Source organism: Trachypithecus francoisi, unplaced genomic scaffold (assembly GCF_009764315.1).
Source record: "Trachypithecus francoisi isolate TF-2019V2 unplaced genomic scaffold, Tfra_2.0 Lachesis_group3, whole genome shotgun sequence".
NCBI lineage: Eukaryota > Metazoa > Chordata > Mammalia > Primates > Cercopithecidae > Trachypithecus > Trachypithecus francoisi.
This window is the reverse complement of record NW_022681468.1, coordinates 121,898,295-121,924,839: the sequence shown is the minus strand read 5'-3', so window position 1 is coordinate 121,924,839 and position 26,545 is coordinate 121,898,295. Positions and strand designations below refer to the sequence as shown.

The 26,545-nt window shown below is 43.2% G+C and overlaps 1 protein-coding gene across 7 annotated transcripts in view; it reads left to right on the top strand.

Annotated features, from left to right (window-relative positions):
- Nucleotides 1-26,545, top strand: part of IQCH (IQ motif containing H) — a 256,264-nt gene that overhangs the window by 209,394 nt on the left and 20,325 nt on the right. For 5 of the 7 annotated variants that reach the window (XM_033189642.1, XM_033189645.1, XM_033189641.1 and 2 more), the window contains 2 exons: nucleotides 11,037-11,207; nucleotides 21,271-21,393. In XM_033189642.1, coding sequence (XP_033045533.1) covers nucleotides 11,037-11,207; nucleotides 21,271-21,393 — 294 coding nt within the window. The remainder of the gene's footprint in view (nucleotides 1-11,036; nucleotides 11,208-21,270; nucleotides 21,394-26,545) is intronic. The other 2 variants (XM_033189648.1, XM_033189646.1) reach the window with 1 other exon arrangement.

The following is a 26,545-nucleotide window of genomic DNA, read 5'->3' as shown; positions in this document are numbered from 1 at the left end:
ACAGCCACTGGAAACCATTTTCCATCTCTATGGATTTCCCTATTCTAGACATTTTATATAAATGGGATCATACAATAGGTGGGTTTTTGTGACTGGTTTCTTTCAGTTTCTGTAATGTTTTCAGGCTTCCATCATGTTGTACCACATATCAATGCTTTTTTCCTTTTTAGGGTTTAATAATATCCCATTGTATGGCTATACCACATTTTGTTGATTTATTCATCAATGAATGGATATTTGAGTTGTGTCCACTTTTTGACTGTTATGAATAACGTTGCTATGGACATTCATATAAAAGTGTTCGGCTGAGCGCGGTGGCTCAAGCCTGTAATCCCAGCACTCTGGGAGGCCGAGACGGATGGATCACGAGGTCAGGAGATCGAGACCATCCTGGCTAACACGGTGAAACCCCGTCTCTACTAAAAAAATACAAAAAACTAGCCAGGCGAGGTGGCGGGCGCCTGTAGTCCCAGCTACTCCGGAGGCTGAGGCAGGAGAATAGCATGAACCTGGGAGGCAGAGCTTGCAGTGAGCTGAGATCCGGCCACTGCACTCCAGCCTGGGCGACAGAGAGAGACTCCATCTCAAAAAAAAAAAAAAAAAAAAAGTGTTCGCATAAACATGTGTTTTCCTTTCTCTGGTTATATACTTAAGAGTAGAACTGATGGGTCAAATTGTAACTCAAAGTTTAACTTTTTAGGAACTGTCAAACTGTTTTCCAAATCAGCTGTACCATTTTGCCACCTCACTAGCAGTATAGAAGGGTCCCGGTTCCTCCATATCTTTGCCAACACTTGCTATTGTCTTTTTATTTCAACCATCCTTGTGGGTGTGAAGGAGCATCTCTTATCTGTGTTTTCAAGGAATATGTTTCCCCTTGTGTTATTTGATTGAATCACTCAGCAAAGATTCATTGGGCACTACTTCTATCAGGAGTGCTGTGCTGGGTGTTGTACAGGATGTAGGTATGAAAAAGAGAGGTTCTTGCTCTCAGTCTCATTCTCCTCTCTAGGAATTTCCCGAAAGTAAACAAACTTGCCTTGAATTAGAAATCAAGATCTCGGAACCCTGGTCTGAACTCTACTCCTGACCAAGTCTCTTCCCCTTGTGAGCCTCATGCCTAGGGTTTGAGGGGATTGGACTAGACCAACTCTAAGGCCGTAGCTCAGACAGTCCATATTTCTTGCCTATATATTCTGCAACCAAGGTTGTTCTTTATTTAAAAATTCTGGTTTCCTGAAACTGTCAAGGAAACTGGGAAGGAAAGGGGAACTCTGCAGCCAACTCATTGCGCTGATTAGGTCCAATACCACATGCTTATCCTTACCGAGAGAGGATTTTGTTTTGCACAATGGTCATCAAAGGCGGTTCATAGGAGTCTTCCCCAATGGAATCCACAGAACAAGAGCTCTTCTGCTTTGAAAATCCTCACAGAAGCCTTTTGGAGATCATTTGCAGTGACAGTAAAGGAGCACTTCTCAACTAAAAGAATCCTTCACCAGCCCTGCCATTTATAGCATGGAAATTAAAGAGGGAGAATAACTATCTACAGTATGAGATTACTACATTGAATTGCCATGGAAGGCACATATACAATTACTAGTCCTAGGAACCTGAAATAGGTTATAAAAATTGTGTTTTCATGTTTATTATAAATTAGTGCTTAATGTCAAAAATAAGAAAGTAGCATCCCAAAAATTCATAATAAAAAAGCAAAGAAATGCTTAAAAAGAAATGAATATATTCTGTATCTTTATAAACAATAGTTGGGCCATTGATCTTGAAAGTAATAGAGGGAACATCATAAATTCATGGAGGCTGCAGAAGAAACTCAGAAAAGGAAGCAGAGAAGGCAAGTGTATATTAAAAGATTTGTGATTTTTTTTTTTACAAAGGTGAGAAATATAAATAAAGTGGCTGCTGATGAAAGTTTAAATTTCAAGATTTTCCATTTTTGATCCTCAAATTACTTTTAGATATAGTTTCTGCATATCCTGAACGAATTTCCAAAGTCACAGAGAAACTTCTGGCACTCCAAAGAAATTGATCTAATGCTGGCAATGAAGTGTCAAAAAAAGAACTAGCCCAGAAGTCAGGAACTTGGGCTTTGATTCTAGTTCCTCCCCTAAATGTGGGACCTGAGAAGTCATTTCACCTCTCAGAGTCCTCACCCATAAGATGAAGAGATGAGAAGGATGGAGGTCATTCTCAGTCGGCCAGAACAGTGCTGGTTAAGACCTCCCTGAGCCCTGAGTATTTTTAGTTTTAGAGATTCCATCCTACATCATATCAAATGTATTAAAATCCATTTCATCTATTCCATGAGGATAATCATGGAACATGATTTAGACATAACTGTGTAAGTGTTGTGTTGTACCTGACTGACATGTTCCATTTGGTTGCTATTTTTAAAACATTGTTATTTTGCAGTTTTCTTTTCATATTTGGGAGCCAGGAATTTTTTTCTTTTCTTTTCAGAATCCAAAAGTTTTGAAGGCCTTTGAAAATCATGGAAGCCTTAGGTACGCCTGGCCCTGAGTGTTAAGTGGCGGGGCACAGATGGTTTGCAGCCTCTTACCCCACCGACTCCAAACACCCCAAAAAAGGCAGTGTCCAAGGGGATTGGTACAGCGATGGAAGCTCTAGTTGCTCAAAGATAGTTTCATGGAGCTGTGATTTAAGTCATGCCCAAAAAGATTAGTAGGATTAATAGAGACAGAGGGGAAAGCCTCTATGCTGAACACCAAGAGGCTCAATTGCTGACCGGGGTGACTGCCCTGTAGAGCGACAACCGCTGTTCTTCGCTTCTCCAAGAGACTGGGATATCCCAGCAGCTGCCACCAGGTGGCAACAAGCCAAGTGCCTGCTCTCCCCTCTGCCTATTGCATTTTAATGTCATGCAAACAACTCTTACCAAATATCATGATCACATTAATATTTTACTAATTGAAAATTCTTATAGTGGGGTGTACCAACTCCTTTAAAATTAAGCATGTGGTGTGTTGTTTACCACAATGGAGTGTTCCATGCTGTCTGGAGATTCAGTGATCCAAGTGGGAAAAAAAGATGTCATTTAGTAACTGCCTAAGAAAACGTGTTCTCTTTATAATAGCTGGAATTCTGAAGCCTGTACTTAAATAGCATCTGCAAAGAGTTAAATGCGCTCCCTGTCTCTGAGAAGCAGGCAAGAACACAGAAGTCAAGAAGCAAGTGAATTCTTACACCTGCTCCAACTCTGCTCCCAACAGTTAGATGGGGAAGATGTGGTCAGGACCCGAAACAGATTTATCTCTGCCAGGCCTCTGTAGTAAGAGTCTCACACACTATCTCATTTAGCCACTGAATCCACACGTATCCCTCAGGGATAGATCCCATCAGGCCTGTATTAATAGACAAGGAAACAGGCCCAGAGAGGGGAAAGAAGTTGCTTAAGATCACAAGGCCAGCACTCCCAGCGAGGTCCTGTGACTGGTCCAGGGCACTCTCTGTCCTGAGAAAGCCATCCACCTCTCCCAAGCCGTGGTCCCCTCCAATCCCATTACTCTCAAGCTACTGTCCTTTCTTTTCCCCTAACAAGCTGCCCCTGTCCTTCTCCACCTTACTGCATCTCCCTAAACGTGATGAGAAGTGGGCTGAGCTGCCTCTGCCTTGTCCCCTGGGAAAGGCCTCAGGTCCTATAGACCTCACTTCTCACCAACCCAGGAGAATCTTGAGCCCCAGGCCCAGAAGTGAGAACAGAGAAAAAGCTGCTTCCCTCCCGGGAACTGATTCTGTTTTATCCCTACAGCCTAGCCATGCACATCCTCCTGATTTTACAGCTGCAAAAGGAGAAAAAGTGCCTAAGATTTCAACCCACCCTCTATAACATGCTTTAACAAAGGCATCTCAAACTTAACACCCCCAAACCTGAAATCTTGATTTTACCTTCCAAGCTATTTCTCTGGCATTCTGCCCCAATGGGAAATGGTAATGCTATTCTTCCATTTTCTTCAGGGTAGAAGTTCTGGAGACACTTTTGGCTCCTTTTTCTCATACTGCACATCCAATCCATCAATAAATCCTTTTGGTTCTACTTTTGAAAAATATCTGTAATACAACCACTTCTCCCACCTTCCAGTTACCAGTGCGATCTAGCCACCATCATCTCTCACCTCCATTACTGCAAGTCTTTCTAACTGGACTTCCTGCTTCCATCCTTGCCCCCTCAGGGCCTCTTGTCACTGCAGTCAGAGTCAAATAAGTTAGCTCACATCAGTCCTCCACTCAACACTCTCCAGTGCATTCCCAGCCTCCACAGCTGTAAGAAGGAAATAAGCCCTTGGCTGTGTACTTAGCCAAACCAGTAAAACAGAGGGAACCATGGCCTACCTGTGGCTGTATTCTCTACCAACCAGAGGAGCTGGGCAGGTGACTGAGCACTTGGTTTTACTCTAGAAAAAATTAAGTGGTCCAACGCTGGATTTTCTGTCAGATTGGGGCTGTGAATGCTGTGAACATGGGCAAAGAGGTGACTCACACATCTCTTGGCCAACCAGCTACTGAACATCGTGGGCCGTGTATCACAGTTCGTGCTGAAGGCCGGATGCCATTTCTGGCGTGGGTGAATTCTCAGTGCTGCATGTCTCAGAGTGGGCTTATTTGGAGGGCCTGTCTTTCAAAAAATTCTCGGCAATATAATAAATATACACAATTCCCTGTTAGCCTCATAGATACATCTGGAGGCAACAGAGGGAGGATTCACCCAGCCTACTATCCCCAGTGAGTGATTAGTTAAGGGAAGTGTGGCCCAGAGAGGCAACTTCTTTTGAGTCGCAGATATTTGTCTCAGAACCTGATACCAAAAGCTGGGGCCTTTAGTGGGTCATTTATCCTGTCTGAAATCTCTGGTTCTTCTTACAAAAAGAAAAAGAGGAAGAAGAAGAAAAGAAAACTTTGAGATGAGTCTGCAGAGCATCTATGGATTCATAAAGCTCTGAAATCCTGATTCTTCAGTGAGTGTTATTTGATCTATAAATTCGTCTCTGAGTCCCTTACGTGCCCTGATGCCCACAGGAGAAGGGTGGCAAGAGGCCACACCAAACCCTTTGCTAAGAACTTTATTTGCACAGAATGTAGGGCCTGAGCACATCTGCACACATCTGTGTGCTCTGCCACCCATTCATCCCGCCTGTCACCAGAAAGAGGCAGAAGCAGCAGGGGTGAGCAGGCAGCCTCCATCTGCCAAGAACACCTCAGGCAAAAAGGGCTCAAGACCGGGCTTCTCTCCCACCCCTCCCCACACAGAAGCATGTCACTACATTGTCCTCTCAAAGCTTGCGGCCCAGATCCTGGGAACAGAACAATTGTGGGCAAACTCACCTCTGCCTGACTCCTGCCCTGTCTGCTGGCTCTCACCTGCCCAGGCCTCCAGATGCAGCTGTGGTTCACATGGCATCCAGCACAGCAGTCAGGGCAGTGGACAGCAGGGGCCTCTGCAGCACTTCTGCCCTCCCCACCCCACTGGCCCTGCTCCTTTGCAGGTTACAATGCACTTCTTTACAACCAATCCAATTGAAATAGAATTTGGCCGGGTTCAGTGGCTCAGGTCTGCAATCCCAACACTTTGGGAGGCCAAGGCGGAAGTATTGTTTGAACCCAGGAGTTTGAGACCAGCCTGTCTGTACCAAAAAAAAAAAAAGAAGAAGAAGGAGAAGGAGAAGGAGAAGGAGAAAGAAGGAGAAAGAGAAGGAGGAGAAGAAGGAGACGAAGAAAGAAGAAGAAGAAAAGAAGAAGAAGAAGAAGAAGAAGAAGAAGAAGAAGAGGAAGAGGAAGGGGAAGAGGAAGAAGGAGGAGGAGGAGGAGGAGGGGGAGGAGAAGGAGAAGAAGAAGAAGAAGAAAAGAAGAAAAGAAGAAGAAGAGGAGGAGCAGGGTTTGGAGGTGCAAACCTATAGTCCTAGCTACTCAGGATGCTGAGGCGGGAGGATCGCTTGAGCCCAGGAGGTCAAGGCAGCAGTGATTTTATTATTATCTTATTAATACTTTCTTATTAATGAGATATTGTGCATTCTTTTTTACATCCTCAGTCTTCAAAATCTGGTGTGTATTTGTACCATTTCAATTGCTCAATTGCCACATGTGGCTAGTGGCTACCATATTTGATAGAGCAGATCTAGAATATACATGAAAGTCTATATACAGTTGCAGTTATCATGATTCTGCTAATGTTAACATTGGTAACATTTTGTTATATTCTCATCTAGTCTTTTCTACATATATTAGTTTTGCAAAGCTGAAGTCATGTTGCTTATGTAACTTTCTATCCTCCTCTTGCTGTTTTGTGCATCTTCCTAAATCATCAAAGGTTACTCACAACCACTGTCTCTAATTATATCAGACTATCCCATCACTTGGATGTGTCATAATCATTTTAGCCACTGCCAAAATGTTGGACAGCAACAGTGTTTCAGTAATATAAGTAATGCTGAGATCATTATTTTTATATTCCTTGTGCTCTTAAGACCTTGATATAAACCTCGGTAGCATTCTAACCATTTTTAACAAAATGACCTTTGAATATCATCAATCAGTCAAACAACTGGCAATAAGTGATTTCTGACTGACAGCTGAGACATCGTAGGTTCTCATCACTCACCTTTGACACCTGGTTCTGCAACCTAGGGCAACCACTTCACTTTTCATGCCACAATCACTCCATTTATAAACTGACTGTATTAGGTGATTTTTAAGGGTCTTTCCAGCCCTAACCTTCAGTGATATTTTTCCCTCACCCTCGCATTTAATCAATTAACCTGTCAAGCCAGTTATTATAAGTCGTCATAAGCAAGTCATGTCAAAGCCACCACATAAACATTTCAAATTCATCCACGTCTCCCATGCCCACTCATAATGCTTTGTTCAGGCCCCCATCATTGCTCACCTAAAGTGGGACAAGAATACCTAGTGCTGAGAGATGAGGTTCTAAAGTTAACATCAGAGTCCCAAATCAAGAATAGGACTAAATGGGCTGGGTGCGGTGCTCATGCCTGTAATCCCAGCACTTTGGGAGGCCGAGGTGGGTGGATCTCTTGAGGTCAGGAGTTGGAGACCAGTCTGGCCAACATGGTGAAACCTCATCCCTACTAAAAATACAAGAATATGATTAAATGAGAGGTGTGAGAACATATGGGCCTGGCATGGAGGAGGTGCTCAGTGAATATTTGCTGCATTTGAATCTGAAACCAGCCTCAAGTGACCCACCTGGATCTCATTCCCTGAAAGTTACGGAGGAGGAGTTCACAGTGAAACACTGGAATTGTGAATGCACCCTGCTGTGTGCCCTGCCCCAGACACTAGGGGCTGCAGGAAGACAAAGACTTGGCAGCATCCCCTAAAGGGCTGACAGTCTAGAGGGGGAGATAGGAACCCCTGTGCACAAAACAAGCATGCCTCAGGCGGTGTCTTCAATGGAAAGACCAGATGGAGAACAGAACAATTATCTGAGCAAATCAGGCAAGCCTGCTGTTGAGGAAAAGGCTGAAGAAAATTTGTCCTCCTGTTTCCTTTGAGAACCAAGGGGTTAGGGCAGCCAGAGGAAGCAAAAGTATTTCAGCTCTAGAAACAGAGTTCTGGTCTGTGCTGTATGATCTTAGGCAAACTATGAGGCTACTTTTTTTATCTCAGTATCTTCATCCGTAAAATGGAGATAGAGTAATACCAACCTTGCACAAACCTACCCACCTACTGGATTAAGTTGTTGTGAAGTTCAATAGAACAATTGCCGATGGGGAAAATAGTTATTAAAGGGGGACTTAATAGCTAACATGGACAACGGACAACGTGCCTCCTAAGAATCTGCTCTGAAAGGAAATGTTTAGTCATCATAAAAAGCATCTGTAATGAACTTTGTTTAATTTTATTTATTTCCCTATTTTTATTAAATAGAGTTGGGGTCTCGTTATGTTGCCCAGGATCGTCTCGAACTCCTGGCCTCAAGCAGCTTCCCACCTTGGCCTCCCAAAGTGCTGAAATTACAGGCATGAGCCACTGTGCCCGGCCTGCATTATAAATGATAAAGTTCAGTAAAGGCTGGGTGTGGTGGCTCATACCTGTAATTTCAGCACTTTGGGAGGCCGAGGTGGGCGGATCACGAGGTCAGGAGTGCAAGACCAGCCTGGCCAAGACGGTGAAACCCCATGTCTACTAAAAATACAAAAACATTAACCAGGCGTGGTGGCAGGCGCCAATAATCCCAGCTATTCCAGAGGCTGAGGCAGGGAATTGCTTGAACCTGCGAGGCGGAGGTTGCAGTGAGCCGAGTTCACACCACTGCACTCCAGCCTGGGTGACAGAGTGAGACTCCATCTCAAAAAATAATAATAATAAAATAAAAAATAATTATAAGGCAATTTTATGCACATTTATTTTTTTACAAAACCCTGTCAGCACTATCATTTGCTCCTTTTACACTTAAGGATACTGAGATTTTGCTCCTTTTACACTTAGATTAAGAGAGCTTAACCTACTCATTGCAGTTCCCACTGTGAGGTCCAGATTTAAGCTCTCTGACTCCTTGGTTCTCACTCTTTCCCCTACACTGTGCTGCCTTCCTATTAAAATCCTAATTACCAAAGCATTAATATTATTAACATAAATATTAATAATGTTTGTTATATATGTTTCCCTTTGATCAAGGACACTAAAACCTCAAACTAGAAACTCTGAAAAAAAAGTCTGACATGCAAGAATAGCAAGTTCACTTTCTCACATAAAGGGAAAGTCGCTGTCCCCATCTGGTTTACATTTCATGCCATACAGCAGGAAATATTTAAGTTGACAAATAGGATATTTACAACTGCAACAGATACTTGGCAGTTAGTTTTTAACAATTGTTGCAAATGTGATTTATTTGCTATTATAAAAGGATATTACTGTGCGAATATGACTCCTGAAATTAGCTTCAGTTTAGCAAGGGGCCTTGACAGCTTGACCTCTTAATATCCTTATAATGACGCCATTTACATTCAATGCTTACTCGAGTCACTCACTGCTAGATTTGTTTGAAAGGAGTCCACTCTAGGGCAGATGTATTATGTATTTTAACACACAGAGTTGGTGAGCGGGGCAAATGTAGGCCTTCTAAGAGGAAAAACTGTTTAATCAAGTCTTCATGAAAATGTGTTAGTTTCCAACTTCCTACAGTGAAAATGCATTATGCTAATTACAGCATACTCCAGAAATACTTCATGTTTTCTCCACAAGACATTTTCATGGCATGTCTTATATTAAACACAAACATGTTCTGATCCTCTGCAACTTTAGTTTTTAATTTCACTGGAGAACTGTTACACAGGATAAGGATTGGCTGGGCCAGGATCAGAGAATGGGAAGAACGTAGACTTGGAGTCAGGTAGAATTGGATTCAGATCCCAACACCACCACTTCCTAATTCAATGGACTTGGGTACCTCCCTGAACCTCAGTTTCTTCATCTGTGACATGGGGTTGTTATTTTTTAGGCTGCCACAGAGATCCGAGATATTTATAAAGCACCCAGCTTCATAAAACTGTAGGTACTTGATACATGGGGCCAGTCGTGTTTTTGTTGCTTGTTTAAAGCTCAAATGTCACCTTCATGATGCAGCCCTGACTTCATTAGACAAACCCAGTCTGTCCTTTCTTTCTGCTTCAATAGTACTTTGTTCCACCCCATTATTTTATCACATATAACACTGTATTGTTTAATTGGATATGTATGTATCTGTCCATCTGTCTTCATCTTTTTTTTTTTTTTTTGAGATGGAGTCTCACTCTGCCACCCAGGCTGGAGTATAGTGGTGTGATCTCGCCTCACTGAAACCTCCGCCTCCCAGGTTCAAACAATTCTCATGCCTCAGCCTCCCAAGTATCTGAGATTACAGGTGCACGCCACTCTGCCCAGCTAACTTTTGTATTTTTAGTAGAGATGGCATTTTGCTATGTTGGCCAGGCTGGTCTCAGGTGATTCTCCCGCCTCGGCCTCCCAAAGTGCTGGGATTACAGATGTAAGCCACCGTGCCCAGCCTGTCTCCACCTTCGTGATGGCAGGGCCTATGCCTATTTACCTTTGACTCTCCAGTGACTAGGATGATGATATGCCTTGAACATTGAACTGAGAAGGATTCCAGGGGTGCTTCTGGATTAAATGTGGGGGTGGAGGATGACAAGGGCAATTAACGTTGATCTGCCACAGGAGAGGGAAGAAGTAACACATGACCTACTTTTATCATTGCCAGTTTAGCACATAGTAGCTGCTCAGTAGATACTTGTCAAACGAATTAATGGACATTACTCAGTTACCTAGCAGTTGACATTAACTTATAACTAAGGTCTATTTTTTAAAGCATTTGTATTTTTATTTTTATTGCATCATAGTATTCTTCTAATAACACTGTGATACAGCTAGGATAAGGTGTTATCACCAATTGACAATTGAGAGTACTGTGACGTTGTAGGATTGGTAAAATAAGATTACCCTTCACTCTCATGAGAAAATGGGGATAGACCTAAGACTTAGAGGCCAACCATAAGTTTCCCTTAAATATCATATTGAGGTTCCCAGAGGGGCTGTCACTGCTTTTTCCAAAATCAGGGCAAACTGCCCTTTCTCATATTCATCACTCTTTTCCCCTCTTTCTGCTCTACTATAGTTCCCCACCCTCCAAAGCTTCTGTCCAGTCTCATTTTCTCAGTAGAAAACCTGGCACTGACCATGTGCACTGACCTGTAGGCCATGGGCAGAAAAATCAAAGTCAACATGAGCTTTTCAAGGCTTGGCATCTCTGTCAGATTGTCTTGACCAAGTATTTCTGTAACTTCCCGCAAGAACGTTGAATCTTCTGAATCAGACTCCATTTCTCAGTTGAACAATGTAGAAACAGAAGCAAAAACGTCTACTCTATTAAGACACATGGTCACTGGTTTCACTTAGTCTGATGTTGTTTGGCCTGGTTGGGCAGAGGTGGGGCCTTCGCTACTGTTTGCTGATCTCACCCTCACTTCTACCGCTCCTGTTTTAATCAGGTGTGGGCAACGGGCCTTAACCTCGCATATAGTGACCAGCTGGCCCTGACTCAACTCACCTTATACCTGACAAACGGCCATCTGGATTGCAGTTTGAGCACCCTGGAAGTGCCCCGCTTTGTTCCAAAGGAAAGGAAGAAAACCAACCTCATTAGTGCGCTCTCAGTGCCGGTAAGCAAGAGATGCTTCCTGAAGGTTCTCGGTGTTCAGCAACACCCACTGCCACTGCCTGAGGTCTGTCTAGGAGCCAGGCTCTTTGAGGACAGGAAGAAGAGAGAGCCTCAGGCAAGTCACTGGACCTGTCTGAGCAGGGTCTGGAAATGCGAATATGTTGGTCAGAGGAAAGGGAGAAGCCATTCCCGGATGAAGCTGCAATCTGTGGAAATGCGAAAGAGCATGGGGCTCTCCTCTCCTTTTTCTGTGCAGGTACACCTACACCCATTGCCTCAACTACCAGCTGTTTCGCACAAAACCCATATTGTTCTGGCCCAAGTCTCTTTTGTGAGCTTCAGATTCGTGGGTCCAGAATTCCATAGAACATATCCAAAACTGCATCCCTTTCGTCTTTCTTCCTCCTGTACTTCCTGTTAGTGGATCAGGCCAGAGGCTGATAAGATAACCCCCAGCCCCACATCCAGTCAGCAAGCAGGGCATGTTGAGTCTAGCTGCTAAAATGCCACTAACCCAACCCCTCCTCTCTCTCCACAAAGATGGTGTCTTAGTTTCGGCTTCCGCCATCTCACACCTGTATTCCTCTTAAGATTCCCTGTCCCTGCCTGTCCCCTCCACCTAAACAGACATGGTAGCCAAGGTAGTAAGGTGAAAAACCAGTCTGAGCATGTTGTTCCCTTGTGTGTGATTGTGAATGGACTCCTGTGATCTTCAGGAAAATCCCACTTCCCAGCTTGGTTAAGGAGCCCCATCATGATCCACCTCTTGCCACAGCTGCCGCCTACCCTTCTCGTCACTAGCTCCATTGGTGAAGGGGCTGGGGCCAGAGTCCTGGGGCTGGCTGAAGGTTACCAACCTCAGCACCCTGAGTAACAAAGGGCATAGCCCTGTGGAGACAGTGGACGCTTGATTGAACAGGCTAGGTTGGTCATGGAGACAGAGAACAAAGGCCAAGGGGACCAGATGCCCTTTGCGCAAGAGTGTACTGGGGACTCTTTGGCCACACTGCTCTCACAGCTGCCAGAGGATTTCTTTGGCCTTTCCTTACAAAAGTGGGCTTCATACTTTTTTGCAAATGAAACTCTACTTGAAATCCAAATATGTCAAACAGATAAAAGAGGAACTCTAGTGATTAATGGGACGCAACACGAGTGTCCCAGAGATACCTTTTCCAAGAGGTCTCCTTCCTCTCTGGTGAACCCCTTTGGGTCCAGGAGACACCTCTGGATTTGAATAACCTTTGTCTGACTCTTCCCAGGATCTCTGCAGTCACCATAAGGAGGGTACCTGATGTCTTGGGGGGCACAGGCAGCCTCCTCCTTCCCCTCTTCTTCATCCAGTTGTTCAGTGAGGTACCAGGAAGAACCTTGCTCACAGGAATCCCCTTGATCTCATTCCTGAGTAAGAAGAGAAGCAGAGTTGGGCTAGAGAGGAGAAACAGACCTCTTTTAATTATGACCCAGGACTTTGCTAAGAGGCTTTCATGTCCAACTCCACCTGTGGCCTCCATCCTCACCAAAGAGACCTGAGAGACCCTATGTTCAATGCTAGAGGGAGAGACAGCAGTGACACTTGAGTCCTTCTGGCCTAAGTCTATGCCATTTCTGCAAGAAGCTGGGGGTCAGGTGTGGTGGCTTGCACCTATAATCCCAGCACTTTGGGAGGCCGAGGAGGGCAGATCATTTGAGCCTAGGAGTTCTAGACCAGCCTAGGCAACATGGCAAAACCCTGTCTCCACAAAAATACAAAAATTAGCCAGGCATGGTGGAGCATGCCTATAATCCTAGCTACTGGGGAGGGTGAGACAGGAGGATCACTTGAGCCTTGGAGGTCGAGGCTGCAGTGAGTCATGATCGTGCCATTGCACTCCAGCCTGGGTGACAGAGTGAGACTCTGTCTCAAATAAATAAATAAAATAAAAAGCTGGAAGCAGAGTGGTATTCAGCAAGACTTCCAAAGACAATTGCAGCTTTTAAGTATGTTGCTTCAGAAGGCTATCAGCAGAAGTTGTGCTTTGAATGAGAAACACTCCCCCATTTTCCCCATGTTGCCCATAGGTTTCATTCCTAGCTATAGGCAACATTCTTCTGTGATCAAGTCTTAAACACTTTTAGGAACTGCATGCACACAAAAGGGAGGCATTATGATCTTCAATAAGGCAAATGCCTCTTCAATCACTGGAGAAAAGCGATGCAGGTTTTCTGATGTAGGAATAAATTGAAAGTGCTTTTCATTTTAGAAAGATATAAACAGATATTCCCACCTTGGTGCCACTATACTTGGGTTGTGCACACACCCTCCTGTGCATATGTACACACATGATCAGCGATTTTTTAAAAAAGAAGCATGTGCACATGCATACACAGTACAACTCACAAGCAAATCGAAGCTTCCGGAACAAGTGTGAACAGACTATGATGCTGTCAAGTTTATGATCAGGCAGTTGACAGCCTCCTTCAAAGGACTGAAAAGATTGAAGGAGAAGAAAATGAACAGATGAAACCACAATGATAATCAGAGCACATTCAGAACTAATGCCTATAAAATGCTTCTAGTGTGGGTCCTTTTCTCTAATAATATGCTCTATAGAAGGAAAGCAAACACCTTCCTGGACTCTCGGAAGAGCTGTTGTCTCATCTCAGAAACAGGTGGCAGAACTGTCACTCAGACCCGTTTAGACCAGGTGAATGGGTTTCTGATTCACTGACCTCCACAAAGAACCACAAGACCTGATAAATCCCAGACGTGCGTGTTTTAGAAATGAAAAGGAATCACCTAACAGTGTTTTAACTTTCAATTAATGTTCTGTCCAAACCAGCATCAATCACCACCCTTTTCTGTCAGTTTTCACTCTTCCCCGCTCTTTCTGGACCCTCCATACCATGGTTGGTGAGTGTCCAAAAGGGAACATCTTTGCAAACATCTAACACAACCCAAGTCATTTATACACATTTTAGCAGCACATGATCTCTAATGAATGATTAAGTAAAACCTTTTGTGTTAAATTATGATGTTAATAATGATTCTGTCTCCTGTGATTTATTATAAATTCTCAAATGCTTCGGGTTTGATTTTGATAGAATGCAACAACAACAGAGTTTATATGATGACTTTATTTTTAGAACTCCTTCTTTGAAGGCACACATTTCCCTGCTACTGCTGCTACTGTAATTATGTACAAAACCAATCACTCATTAGAGTTAGGATACATTATCTTCTAGACAGATGAGGCTAAATAAGCAACACATTAATAATTCAGAGAGCTGTTCATTATGCATGTGGATGCCTGCTTCGTAACTGAAATAAGAACCTCATCAGCCTCTGCCAACCCTTAAACAATAGTTCTGTGTTATTGCAGCCACATTCAAGTTTACGCTTGTTAAACTGCTACTTGGATTATTTTATCAAACATTCATTTATTTGTGGTCCCTTACTGCCGAGAACAGATTTTGGAAGCTCCTTTTTTAAGTTAATGATTTGAGCAATGGGTGTTATTAATTCTCAGCATATTATAAACATGATTAATTTTCAGGCAGAGATTTATTACATAAGGATTTCAACTATGTCAACTGAAATGCATCACTGTCAAAACAAGTATCATGGCGAAAATAGAATATGTTCCACACTTCAAGTGCTGGTGCTCAGAACTGAATCAATTTAAATTGTGGCTGAAGCAAAATTATATTCTCCAGTGAAAAGGAGTATTTTGAGCTTCCTTTATTTAGCTTGAAGCATTCTTGTTAGATTGTGATTTAGAAAGGTAGTTTAATAAGACTAGACTTCTACCAAGAATATTTTGTCTTTTATTTTTTTCTCCTGTTTTACTAGAAAAGGCTAACCTCTGAAATTCTCACCCATTCCAAATGTGGCCAGTGGAAATTTGGAGTGAAGAGTACTGGTCTGGGAGTTAGGGATCATGAGTTCTGATCTTCTCTTCTGGCCTCAGTTTCCTCATGTGTAAAATAAAGGAGGGCTACATGATGCCCAAGGTCACTTGGGGGATTTGATTTTATGGGGCCTGTAGAAAGGACTGCACCAAGCCTGGCCCCGGCAGCCTCATGTGTTGTGGATGGCTGAAGGAAGGGACATCTCCTGTATGGGTACACAGGAAGGGCCCGTCCCTCTATACTACAGCCTTCACTCAAGAGGTCTTTTTCTTGCAGGATCTTTTAGAAACGAGTAATATTGTAACAGGTTATATTCTAAGTTCTCATCAGCATTTACCTTAGCCATCAGTTACTACTTTCAGCAAGAATCAACTACAAGTAAATTCTGCAGATATTTACCCAATGCCTATTTTGTGCCAGGCACTCTACTAAGCACAGAGGATATAAGGGTGAGTAGCTAAGCGCTCCGGTTTATCACAGGACACAGAGCGTTTACTCCACCCCAAGTACTTTACTAAGTGCTTTCCAAGAATCTTTTTGCAGTCCAATATATTAGGCAGGTGCTGTTAGTATGCTCATTTTTAGAGAAGAAGGCGAGGTTAAGAGATGTTAAGCGTTTGTTAAAGGTCAGTAGGCAAGCGAGTAGGGAAGCCAAGATTTAACCTCGGCCTGTGTTTAACTGTCACGTGTTCTAACATGCCTTGCATCGCCTGAGGATCAGTGATTCAGCCCCAGAGTGGAGCCTGTGCTCACCCCTAAAGAAGTCCCTTGTTGAGGCCATTGAGAAAGCTATTCTTTGAAAGGAGGATGTATTTCCCAGTGTGACGAGGTTGTCTCCAGGAATATTGCCATTATCCATTGGCTTCTCGTCTGCTCTGAGCTCAGCCTCAGCTTCTGAGTCTCACACAGAAGCACTAAACAGACTGGATGTTCATAGAGGAGTCTTAGATTTTAAAAAGGACATGTAACTGGACATGGTTTCCTATACATAGCACAGATTTCCAAGCAAATAACACAGAGCATGGAAAAGAGCATGTCACTTATACCACGAACCATGTAGAAAAGCTTGACTATGTTTTTTTAAAAAATGAACAGTTCACACACTAAAAATAGGCATGAAATATACATCTTCAGCTTTTCCAAATCAAGTTTAATGGGGTTCTCATTTAATTTTTTGAAATGCATAATATATTCACATGGTTCAAAAGGCAAAAGGTGGAAGCGGTCACACATTGACAAACCTCTTTCCCATTGACTAGTTCCCACCTCACCCTACAAAGGTAACCACCATTCTGTGTCTATATAACCTTTCAGAGCATCTTTTTACATACACAAGTAAATACACATACAGGTGATCCTTTTCCCCCTTTTATACCCAAAATGTAGCCTACAATACATACTGTTCTGAATCTCACTTTTTTCTTTGGAGAGCTTTCTTTAACACTTCATAAAAATGTTCTCATTTCTTTTTTTTCAGATTCAGACACCTGAGCAGTATCATTTCTTTTTTACAGCAACATGTTATTCCATTGCATGGATGTGCCATAATTTGTCTACCCCATGGGTAGATTTTTGGGTTGTTTCCAGTTTTTTCCTATTACAGTGCTGCAGTGAATAACTTTGTATATATATCACCTGGCACATTTCAGATCTATCTTAGAATATATACCATAAAGTGGAATTTTGGCTCAAAGGACATAACCAGTTTTAATTTCAATAGATATTTCCAAATCATGATTTCTTTTTTGATCCTTGTCAAACCTAGATAAATTGTACAGCATCAGAAGAGACTAGCTTTTACAAATCAACCTTTTGATAATGATGTTTTCTATTTGTATAATGCTTTATACTTTAATTATACATGAGCTTATTTGATCCCCATGATAACCCCAAGAAATCAATGTCAAGGATTATTATATCCATTTTACAGAATAGGAAACTGAGGCTAAGCAAGTTTAAGTGAGCTGCCCAAGTCATAAAGGTGGTACATAGCAAAGCCCAGGTCTTCTGATTCAAGTCACCTTCCGATGAAAAGGTTTTTTGGTTAGTTGGTCAGTTTTAACTTTAAATAATTGACCTTATCTTTGAAACTATTTAGTTTAATACGTGAAAATAATTGCTAACGTTCATTGAGAGCTTACTACATGCCAGACACTATTCCAAGGTCTTTATATTCTCACCTAATCCTCCTCTCAATACTCCTATGCTATTCACTTGTGCTATCAGGCTGGATATAAGACAACCCTAGGTGATTGATAGTTTTTTCCTGTATAAACTGTGCAGTTGGCTAAGTCTTCTAAAAAGTAGGTATATCTTGTAAGTATTATGCTAATGCATTTATTTAGCACTTAATATGTGCCAGGACTTTCACCAAGCATCAGGAGACAAAGATACTTGACAAAGTCCCTATCCTTAAGGAGTTGAAAAGAAAGGCCATAGAGAGAGAGATGTTGCTATTAAAATAGATAACATACACAAGGAAATACCACAAGGCCTCATTTAAATGCCATTTGAGTGACAGACCTTCAGCTTGCTGCCAGAGTTCTCAGGGGAAATGACTGTGAACTGGCAGGGACAGGGAACACTTTACTGAAAACATAGAACATGATCCTGCCTTAAAGACTAGAACAGTCACTAACTGGCAAGGATGGGAGGACATCCCCTAGTAGATGGGACAGAGTCCAAAGAAACCTGTGGTCTGCTAGGAAAAGGCAATGAACCAGTTGGACTGGAGCACAGAATTGGGGAAGTGCGGAGCAGGAGAAGTAGTTGGAAGGGTGCACTAAGCAAGTTTGGGGAGGTCTACCCACCACACCAGGGTCTGAATTTCACCTTGAAGGTGAAAAGGCCTGAATATTTCTGAGTAGAAGGATGACACTGACCAACCTGTGTTAGGGGAAAATGATTAATCTGGTGATACTGTTCAGAATCCCAGGAGAAGGGGGAAGAGTAGGGGGAAAAACAGCCTGGGAAATTACATTTATTGTAGATCCAAAATCCTTTCAAAGGAATGACAGCAAAAATAGTATCTACCATTTATCAGGTTCCAGGCACTGCAGTAGGTGCTTATTTAATCATCAGAAGACAGAGAATTTCAATGATCTGTTCAAGATCACACACATAGTAAGTGGCCTTATCAGGTTTTGAACTTCTTTCTCACTTCATATAACCTTTCCACTCTTTCCACTACAGAATTATGCTTGTATCCTCACCTCTAACTCTCCAGGCAATAAAGGTCTGGACTAGGATGGTGATGGTTATGGAAAAGAAGGTTGGGAGACATGTACCAAATATGCTGGCTCTTCTTTTAGATTCTTTATGCATCGCAAGCCCCGGTCTGGGAGGAGGGGGAGTTGCACTCTGCATCTCTAGTGAAGAAGAAACTTCAGGGTAGCCTGCCCTTACATGTTGTCTAGTAATCATGTACTACTGGACAGTAAGCTCTTCTGCTGTGCTTTGGAGCCAAGATACATAGTATTGCTAGATCGTGCTACCACATGCCTGCCTGCCTACCTCTATTGCTGGCTGGGGCCTGGTCTTGGTTTTTCTTTATATACTATGGCAGCATCAGACAAGTTTAGAAGACAAAAATAACCTTGGAATTATCTTGTGAATTCATGGCAATTACCATGCAATTACATGCTCAGTAACCACAATGGAATTCAAGAGTGTTTACAGTTCACTTCCACGTGCAAAAACCCATGCTTCTGGGCTTTTCAGTGTGAAGGTGAGAGCATGGCCAGCCTGGTATGGCAGGGCGAGCAGGCCTGGTGGCCATGCCCTTCCAGACATACTGGCCAGCTGGGCCAGAACTTCTCCAAGCCAGTTCTTGTTACCCCACCAATTATTCCTGCTTAGTCCACCAGAGCCATGCTGTCCTCCAGCAGGCAAGACCCAGAGCAACTGCCCTGAGTTGTCCTCCCCTAAGGATGGCGTGACTGTCCCCTGTGCCTTGTAATAATCACCTGCTTTTTCCCCAAAGTATTTATCAACAGGCAGTGTCTTTCTTGAATTACTTAAATTTCTTGAATTCAAATTATCCTTTGAAGAGTCTCTTAAGAGGGAAGAGCTATCCACCTAAATCTATTTCATTTATTCATTCTCTTTTATGTAATAAACACCGAGTGCCTGTTCTGTGCTGGTATCATGCCCAAACCGGAGATTCAAAAACCAAACAGCGCCTGCCCCCAAACAGCGCCTGCCCTCAGAAAACTCCCAGTCATGGAAGGGAGACAACCAAGGGAACAACTCATGATAGGTCAGGGTGACAGTGTACAGCTGTGAGGCATATGAGGGTCAAATCAGATTTCTGTTGTTAGAAAAATCCCAATGGCTACAAATGGGACCCTACAAGGTGGGTACACAACTCAAGATGTATTAGCCTGTGGGGGCCTAACACATCTGCAGAGGTAGACTCTACTTGCATTGAGGATGAGCAGCCTTAACTGGCGGTATTGATGATATGACCTTCGGACACAGGACTTGATGTAAATGTTGAAGAAAAACATGCTCCCCCAATCACATGTCGGAGGAGCATGTCACCAAAAGTGCCACGAATCTGAGAGAGTGTGTGTGTGTGTGTGTGTGTGTGTGTACAGAGGGAGAGAGAGAGATGCAGGAGAGGAAAGGATGTCTATTCTCTGCAGAACACTCAGTCAGCCCTAATTCCCCTGCATTATCTCAGAGACAGGAGGCGAGCCGGAGGCCTGATTATAATGCATGTCAGGTCACTACGATTCCTTACGGCCACCTCCAGATCAGCAGCACCTCCTTTTCCTACTCCTGTTCCAAGTCACTGCACAAGTCCGGGTACCTAGTTGCCCAGCACCTGTGCACCACCACAGTTCAAGAACCAAGCCAAGAACCTTTATCTTCTATGCCCTAAGGTTGGCCGTGGCCCTATATGCAGTTTTCCACATTTCCAGCTATCCAGAGAAAAACAGTTGATTGACTAAGGCAAATATCACATCTCACAAAGAACATGCTATAAAACTGCCAGGATCCAGTACTTTATCTGGTACATATTAAATGTTAAATGTTTTCAGGAAATGCGTAATGACAGCACTTTGGCCCTACTATCACCATTCTCTTTGGCATGGCTTTCACTGATAGACAAGCAAGATAAAGAAGAGCAGTTTCCCCAAAGAAAGAAAGCAGCATCAAATTTCTAATGTTGGCCACCTCAAGGAGGTGATCCATGCTCAGTGACTTGCTGCCAAAGGTTGAAGTACGGGAAGAGCGGGAAAATACCTTTACAGCAGAGAAACCTGTAAAGTTTTTTCACAAACTTCAAAAGCCACTGTAGCCAGGTGATAAAGGTTAACGTCATCAGTGATAAGTCATACTGATACCATCTATCTACACTTGATACGAAGTGAGGAAAATGGCAATTTGCCCATGTGGTCTTCCTCTCAAAAACACATTACTACAGTCTAATCAAGAGAAAAACATCAGACAAACTGAAATTGAGAGAGATTTCACAAAATGCTTGCCCATTACGCCTCAGAACTGTTAAGATCATCAAACACAGGGGAAGTCTGTGAAGCCGTCACAGCCCAGAGAAACCTAAGGAAAGATAACAACTAGTTACGGTGTGGTATCTTAGATGGGATCCTGAAACAGAAGAAAGGAATTAGGGAAAAATGAATGAAATAGAAATAAAGTATGGATTTACGTTAATAGTAATGTAGGGCCAGGTGTGGTGGCTCACACCGGTAATCCCAGCATTTTGGGAGGCCAAGGCTGGCAGATTGCTTGAGCTAGGAGTTCAAGATCAGCCTGGGCAACATAGTGAGACCCTGTCTCTACAAAAAATAATAAAATTAGCCATGTGTGGTGGCACACACCTGTAGTCCCAGCTACTTGGGAGGCTGAAGCAGGAGATCACTTAAGCCCAGGAGGCACAGGTTGCAGTGAGCCCAGATTGCGCCACTGCACTCCAGCCTGGGTGACAGTGAGACCCTGTCTCAAAAAATGAAAAGTAATGTAGCAATTTGTTCCCTTAGTTGTGACAAATGTATCATAGCAATGTAAGATGTTAACAATAGAAGAACTGGGTGTGGGGGATATAGGAACTCTCAGAATTACCTTTGCAATTTTCTTGTTAATCTACAAGTATTCAAAAATTATAAGTTTATTTAAATATCTGTTTAATATTCAGTTGTGCTCCTTTCCAGACGCTGGCAACCAGTCGTTATGCAGTGATGACCACCCAGCTAAGACACAGCAATCTCTCACTGGTTTTCCACTACGTTTTTCTCCAGATCTGTAGGGCCCATGGCATTGGCTATGATCTGGAGGTATGAAGGGTTACAGTTGGCCAGGGGTGGACCAAAGGCATGCCTGTGGGTGATCTATGTAGCTAATAATTTGGTGCCCCTTCAAATAGATATTCTTTAATATTAGTTTGACGTGTCTGTAGAGAAAGGCTGATTGCTGCTTGGGGAAGAGCAGATACGCAACTCCACAGAAAGTAGCACTTAGTCCTGGAAAGTTCCACTTCGTCACCAATCTTGCACACCCACTTTGGTAAAGCAGAAGCCATGCAAGCTCTCCAGACTTAGGATGCATTTTGGGGACCACCTCATGATCCTGAAGCAGGCCCTGAGCTTCTTGATCCCACCCAAAGCTGCTTATCAATGAATAGCTTCTGTCTTAGTCTGCTGGGGCTGCCATAACAATATAGCACAAGCTAAATGGCTTGAACCACAGAAATGTGTTTTCTCACTGTCTGGCAGCTGGTACGTCCAAGGACAAGGCACTGGCAGATTTGGTTCCTGGTGAGGGCTTGCTTCCTGGCTTGTAAATGGCTGCCTCCTTGTGGTGTCCTCACATATTGGAAAGAGAGAGAGAGAGATCGCTGTTGTCTCTTTTACAAGGTACCAGTTCCGTTAATCAGAGCGCCACGCCTACAACCTCATTTAACCTTAATCACTTCCTTAGAGGCCCTCCAATACAGTCACTTGGGAGGTTAGGACACATTTCAGTCCGTAGCATCCTCCTACCAACATATGATAATTTATTTCTGAAGAGAGTGCTGATAAAAACCATTTTCTCTACTTTTGGTCTATTTCCAATGATACCAGGGGCCCCTGCATAGCTGCTTTATCCTGATGTAGCTGACTAGGGGCAAGTGCAATGCAATGTCTCCTGCCAAAAACAGAACCTCCATTTTGTGCCTAGAGACTCATGTTACTCCAGAGAAATAGTTTCATGTTTTTCCACTTTGATTCAGATTTTCAAGTCTCTCACACTCAGGGCCATTCTAAGACCCTGAGTAACCCTGTACACTCTTACTTATGGAAGACCCACTTCACAGCACCTCAAACATCTTAAAATATATTCATCTCCCACATTAAATATAAGGTATATATAATGACATAAGAATTGAGTAGTAACCAGTCGATCGGATGTTTTGATTTGTAGATATTCAGTTCTACATTTATTAACTTATATTCTATATACTTGAGACCAGTACAATTTTCAAGGATCAAATTTTATAAGTTCTATTTTTCTTTTTCTTTTTCTTTTTCTTTTTCTTTTTTTTTTTTTTTTTTGAGACAGAGTCTCGTTCTGTCACCAGGCTGGAGTGCAATGCTGCAGTCTTGGCTCACTGCAACCTCTGCCTCCTCGATTCAAGCAATTCTCCTGCCTCAGCCTCCTGAGTATCTGGGATTATGGGCACGTGCCACCATGCCTGGCTAATTTTTGTATTTTTAGTAGAGACAGGGTTTCACCATGTTGGCCAGGATGGTCTCGATCTCTTGACCTCGTGATCCGCCCGCCTCAGCCTCCCAAAGTGCTGGGATTACAGGCGTGAGCCACTGCACCCAGTCCCAAAATTTATACATTCTTTAAAAGCATGCAGACCTTCAGCATGAGGCCAAGTGAATAGAATGGTCTGGCTGACACTTGGCAATCCCCAGCAGGCTGCCAGGCACTGTCAGGGCACATGAGACTCTTTGATTAGATGGATTCGTGCTGTTTGCAGACACGTAAAGTGGAGTTTGGATCCCCTTGCAAATTACATTAAAATTGATAAAGAGAGAATGAAGAAGCCAGATTGAACTGATTTACCTGAAATTAATTGTTACATCTGCTACATACAATCCCTTTGGAATTAAATAGTTTTTAGCCCCAAACTGATTAGACCAAAACACTTCCACATACCAGAAGATGGTTAAATCTAACTCTAACTTTATCTGAATCTATTTGTTTTATTTTATCCTAAAATATCAAAAGTAGAACAACTCTGTAAAAAGGCATATTTGGCAGGGACAGTCTCCTGCCCTTCCCGCCCCTCCGGCCAAAAGTGCTTCATTACTTTCTATTGCCTGAAATTATTATTAGAGATTTATTTCTTGAGCTTAAGACTTTGTATTTGACTGAAGTTCAAGTACCCTTGGGGTAAGTAAAGCACCAAACTTTATAGACTCCTTAGTCTCTGAGTTGATTGGATCTATTTCCAAGAGCAGATTTTATAGGGGAAACAGATGGCTAAGGCCGGGGGAAGCACGTGGATGGCGCAGAGGAGAGGGTTCCACTGAGGGTCAGGGAGCTCACTTAAGACAGCTACAGAAAAGGCAGACAGAGGCCAGGTGCGGTGGCTCATGCCTGTAATCCCAGCACTTTGGGAGGCCGAGGTGGGTGGATCACCTGAGGTCAGGAGTTCGAGTCCAGCCTGGCCAACATGGTGAAGCTCCATGTCTACTAAAAATTAGCCAAGCGTGGTGGCGTGCACCTGTAATCCCAGCTACTCAGGAGGCTGAGGCAGGAGAATCATTTGAACCTAGGAGGCAGAGGTTGCAGTGAGCTGAGATTGTGCCACTGCTCTCCAGCCTGGGCCACAGAGCGAGACTCTGTCTCAAAAAAAAAAAAAAAAAGAAAGAAAGAAAAGGCAGACGGGGCACCGAAGACACTTCCAGCAGAGTTCCATAGACTCACCTCCAGGCCACCCATGCACAACAACTTAAAAAAAGATGAAAGATAAAATGAGAAAGAAGAAGAAATATAGATTAGGGCAATAGATGATGAAACAATGCAAAGAAGAAAAAGATAACAGAAGAAAAGAGAGAGGAGAAAATCCAGAGACAGAGCATCCACTGAAAGAGGAGGAGGGGATAATCAGAAAGAAAAGGAGCAGATAAGCCGGGTGCAGTATCTCACGCCTGTAATCCTAGCACTTTGGGAGGCCGAGGCGAGCGGATCACGAGGTCAGGAGATCGAGGCCAACATGGTGAAACCCCGTCTGTACTAAAAATACAAATATTAGCTAGGTGTGATGGCAGGCGCCTATAATCCTAGCTACCTGGGAGGCTGAGGCAGGAGAATGGCTTGAACCCGGGAGGCAGAGGGTGCAGTGAGCCGAGATCACGCCACTGCACTCCAGCCTATCGACAGAGCAAGACTCCATCTCAAAAAAAAAAAAAAAAAAAGAAATGAAAAAAGAAAAGGCACAGATAATAAACAGAAGGACAAAAAAAGAGAGAAGACGTACAAGAAAAGAGGGAAGACATTGAGTCATAAAAATCTGAGAAAGAGTCACATGACTATTTGAACATTTTGGAAATTCTCCGGCAGTATCTTTGCTTTATTTTTCCTGAGATGAGTTTTCATCTTTTCAGACCCTGGGTTCCATCCCTGCTCAGGACTCTTCACTTGCTGTCTTAATTGCCTTTTCTTGGATGGTAAGTGGTGAACCAGCATTTATGGAGTGCCTACTGCGTACTGGCCTCTGAGCTAAGCACTTTACTTCATTATCTCATTTATTCTTCATGCCTGTCCTGTAAGAAGGTGTTATTTCTTTTTTTTTTTTTTTTTTGAGACGGAGTCTCGCTCTGTCGCCCAGGCTGGAGTGCAGTGGCTGGATCTCAGCTCACTGCAAGCTCCGCCTCCTGGGTTTACGCCATTCTCCTGCCTCAGCCTCCCGAGTAGCTGGGACTACAGGCGCCCGCCACCTCGCCCGGCTAGTTTTTTGTACTTTTTTTAGTAGAGATGGGGTTTCACCGGGTTAGCCAGGATGGTCTCGATCTCCTGACCTCGTGATCCGCCCGTCTCGGCCTCCCAAAGTGCTGGGATTACAGGCTTGAGCCACCGCGCCCGGCCAGAAGGTGTTATTTCTACCATATTACAGTGAGGACTTTAGGCTTAAAGATTTTAAGCACTTTCCCAGGGTCATACAGCCAGGAATTTTGTGGAACTGACATTTGAACCTATAATTGTCTACAAAGTCAAGCATGATTCTTCGTCTTACACAAGGTGTCCCCTATATAAGCCCTTTTTCCCCCTAAGGACTGTTTCCCACCAACTGTCTCTATTTCTAAAATGTTACCAACCCAGTCCAATAAGAATTCTGGAATCTATTTCCAATATATCCCCTCTAGGTACCTCTTACGTATTCTTCAGCTGGAGAAACACAGACTTCTTTTCATAGCCCCTATGACTATCTCTACATTAAAAAGCAGAAAAAGAAAGTTTAGCAATTTCCCTAAAATTTTATTGCCTTTTTGGGTTATGCTGAGTCTAAAAACAAGATCATTTACCCAAATTCCAGAGTAACCTGCTCCCACTCTTGGGTGAGTTTAATGTGGGTGCTCGTTCCAGAAAAAGAAAGTAACATTAATAACACATCATTGTCAGTGCTACCGAAAGAAGAATCCTCAAAAGTCCTTATTCTCAGCAGTATTTTTTCTTCCCATTATGATCACAGACTTTCAAATGATGTTCTTGTCCAAAGTCCCAGGGAAAAAAAAGGGGAAATTAGATCACTCTATGAGTTTATTTTTCCTTGACACATATGGGAAGGGAGCATTGCTGAGTTTGTAAGCAACTTGGTGGATCTCATTCGGGTATTTTTCTAATGCTACAGAATACCCCCACTGACTTCCTAATGAACTGAAGTTGTAATGAAAGCCATATGGAGAAAGGCGTCATGTTTACTGCCTGCACCAGTGTGGGGCAGGGCTGGTATCACACATACACAGGCAGTGTGCCACCATCCTAAATAGTTCCACAGTCACCAGCAATCATTTCCTCTGGCCAGGGTATTGCCATGGTGGGAATCATCTGAGCTGCTCACAAATATTCTGATTCTCCTCCTTCCAGGCACATAACGAAATTGTATTTCCTCAGCCCTCCTCCTGAAGATGGGCATGGCCACATAACTTGCTTTGGCCAGTGAAATATAAGCAGAGGTAATACGTGTCCTTGTTATGCAGAAGCCTGTAGGAGCCACTTCCTGAGTTGCCATATCCTTTTTCCTGCCTTGGAAATCATGGAAACACATTTGAGACAGAGCCTCCTTCAGCCTGGGTCCCTGCACATACTCACAGTGATCAAAGACCCATGCCAACCCATGTAGGAAATGGAGCAGGACCAAGAACTGCAGCTTTCGTTGTTAGAAACAACCAGTAATTTTGTTGAATTACTGCAACATAACCCAGCCTAACCAGG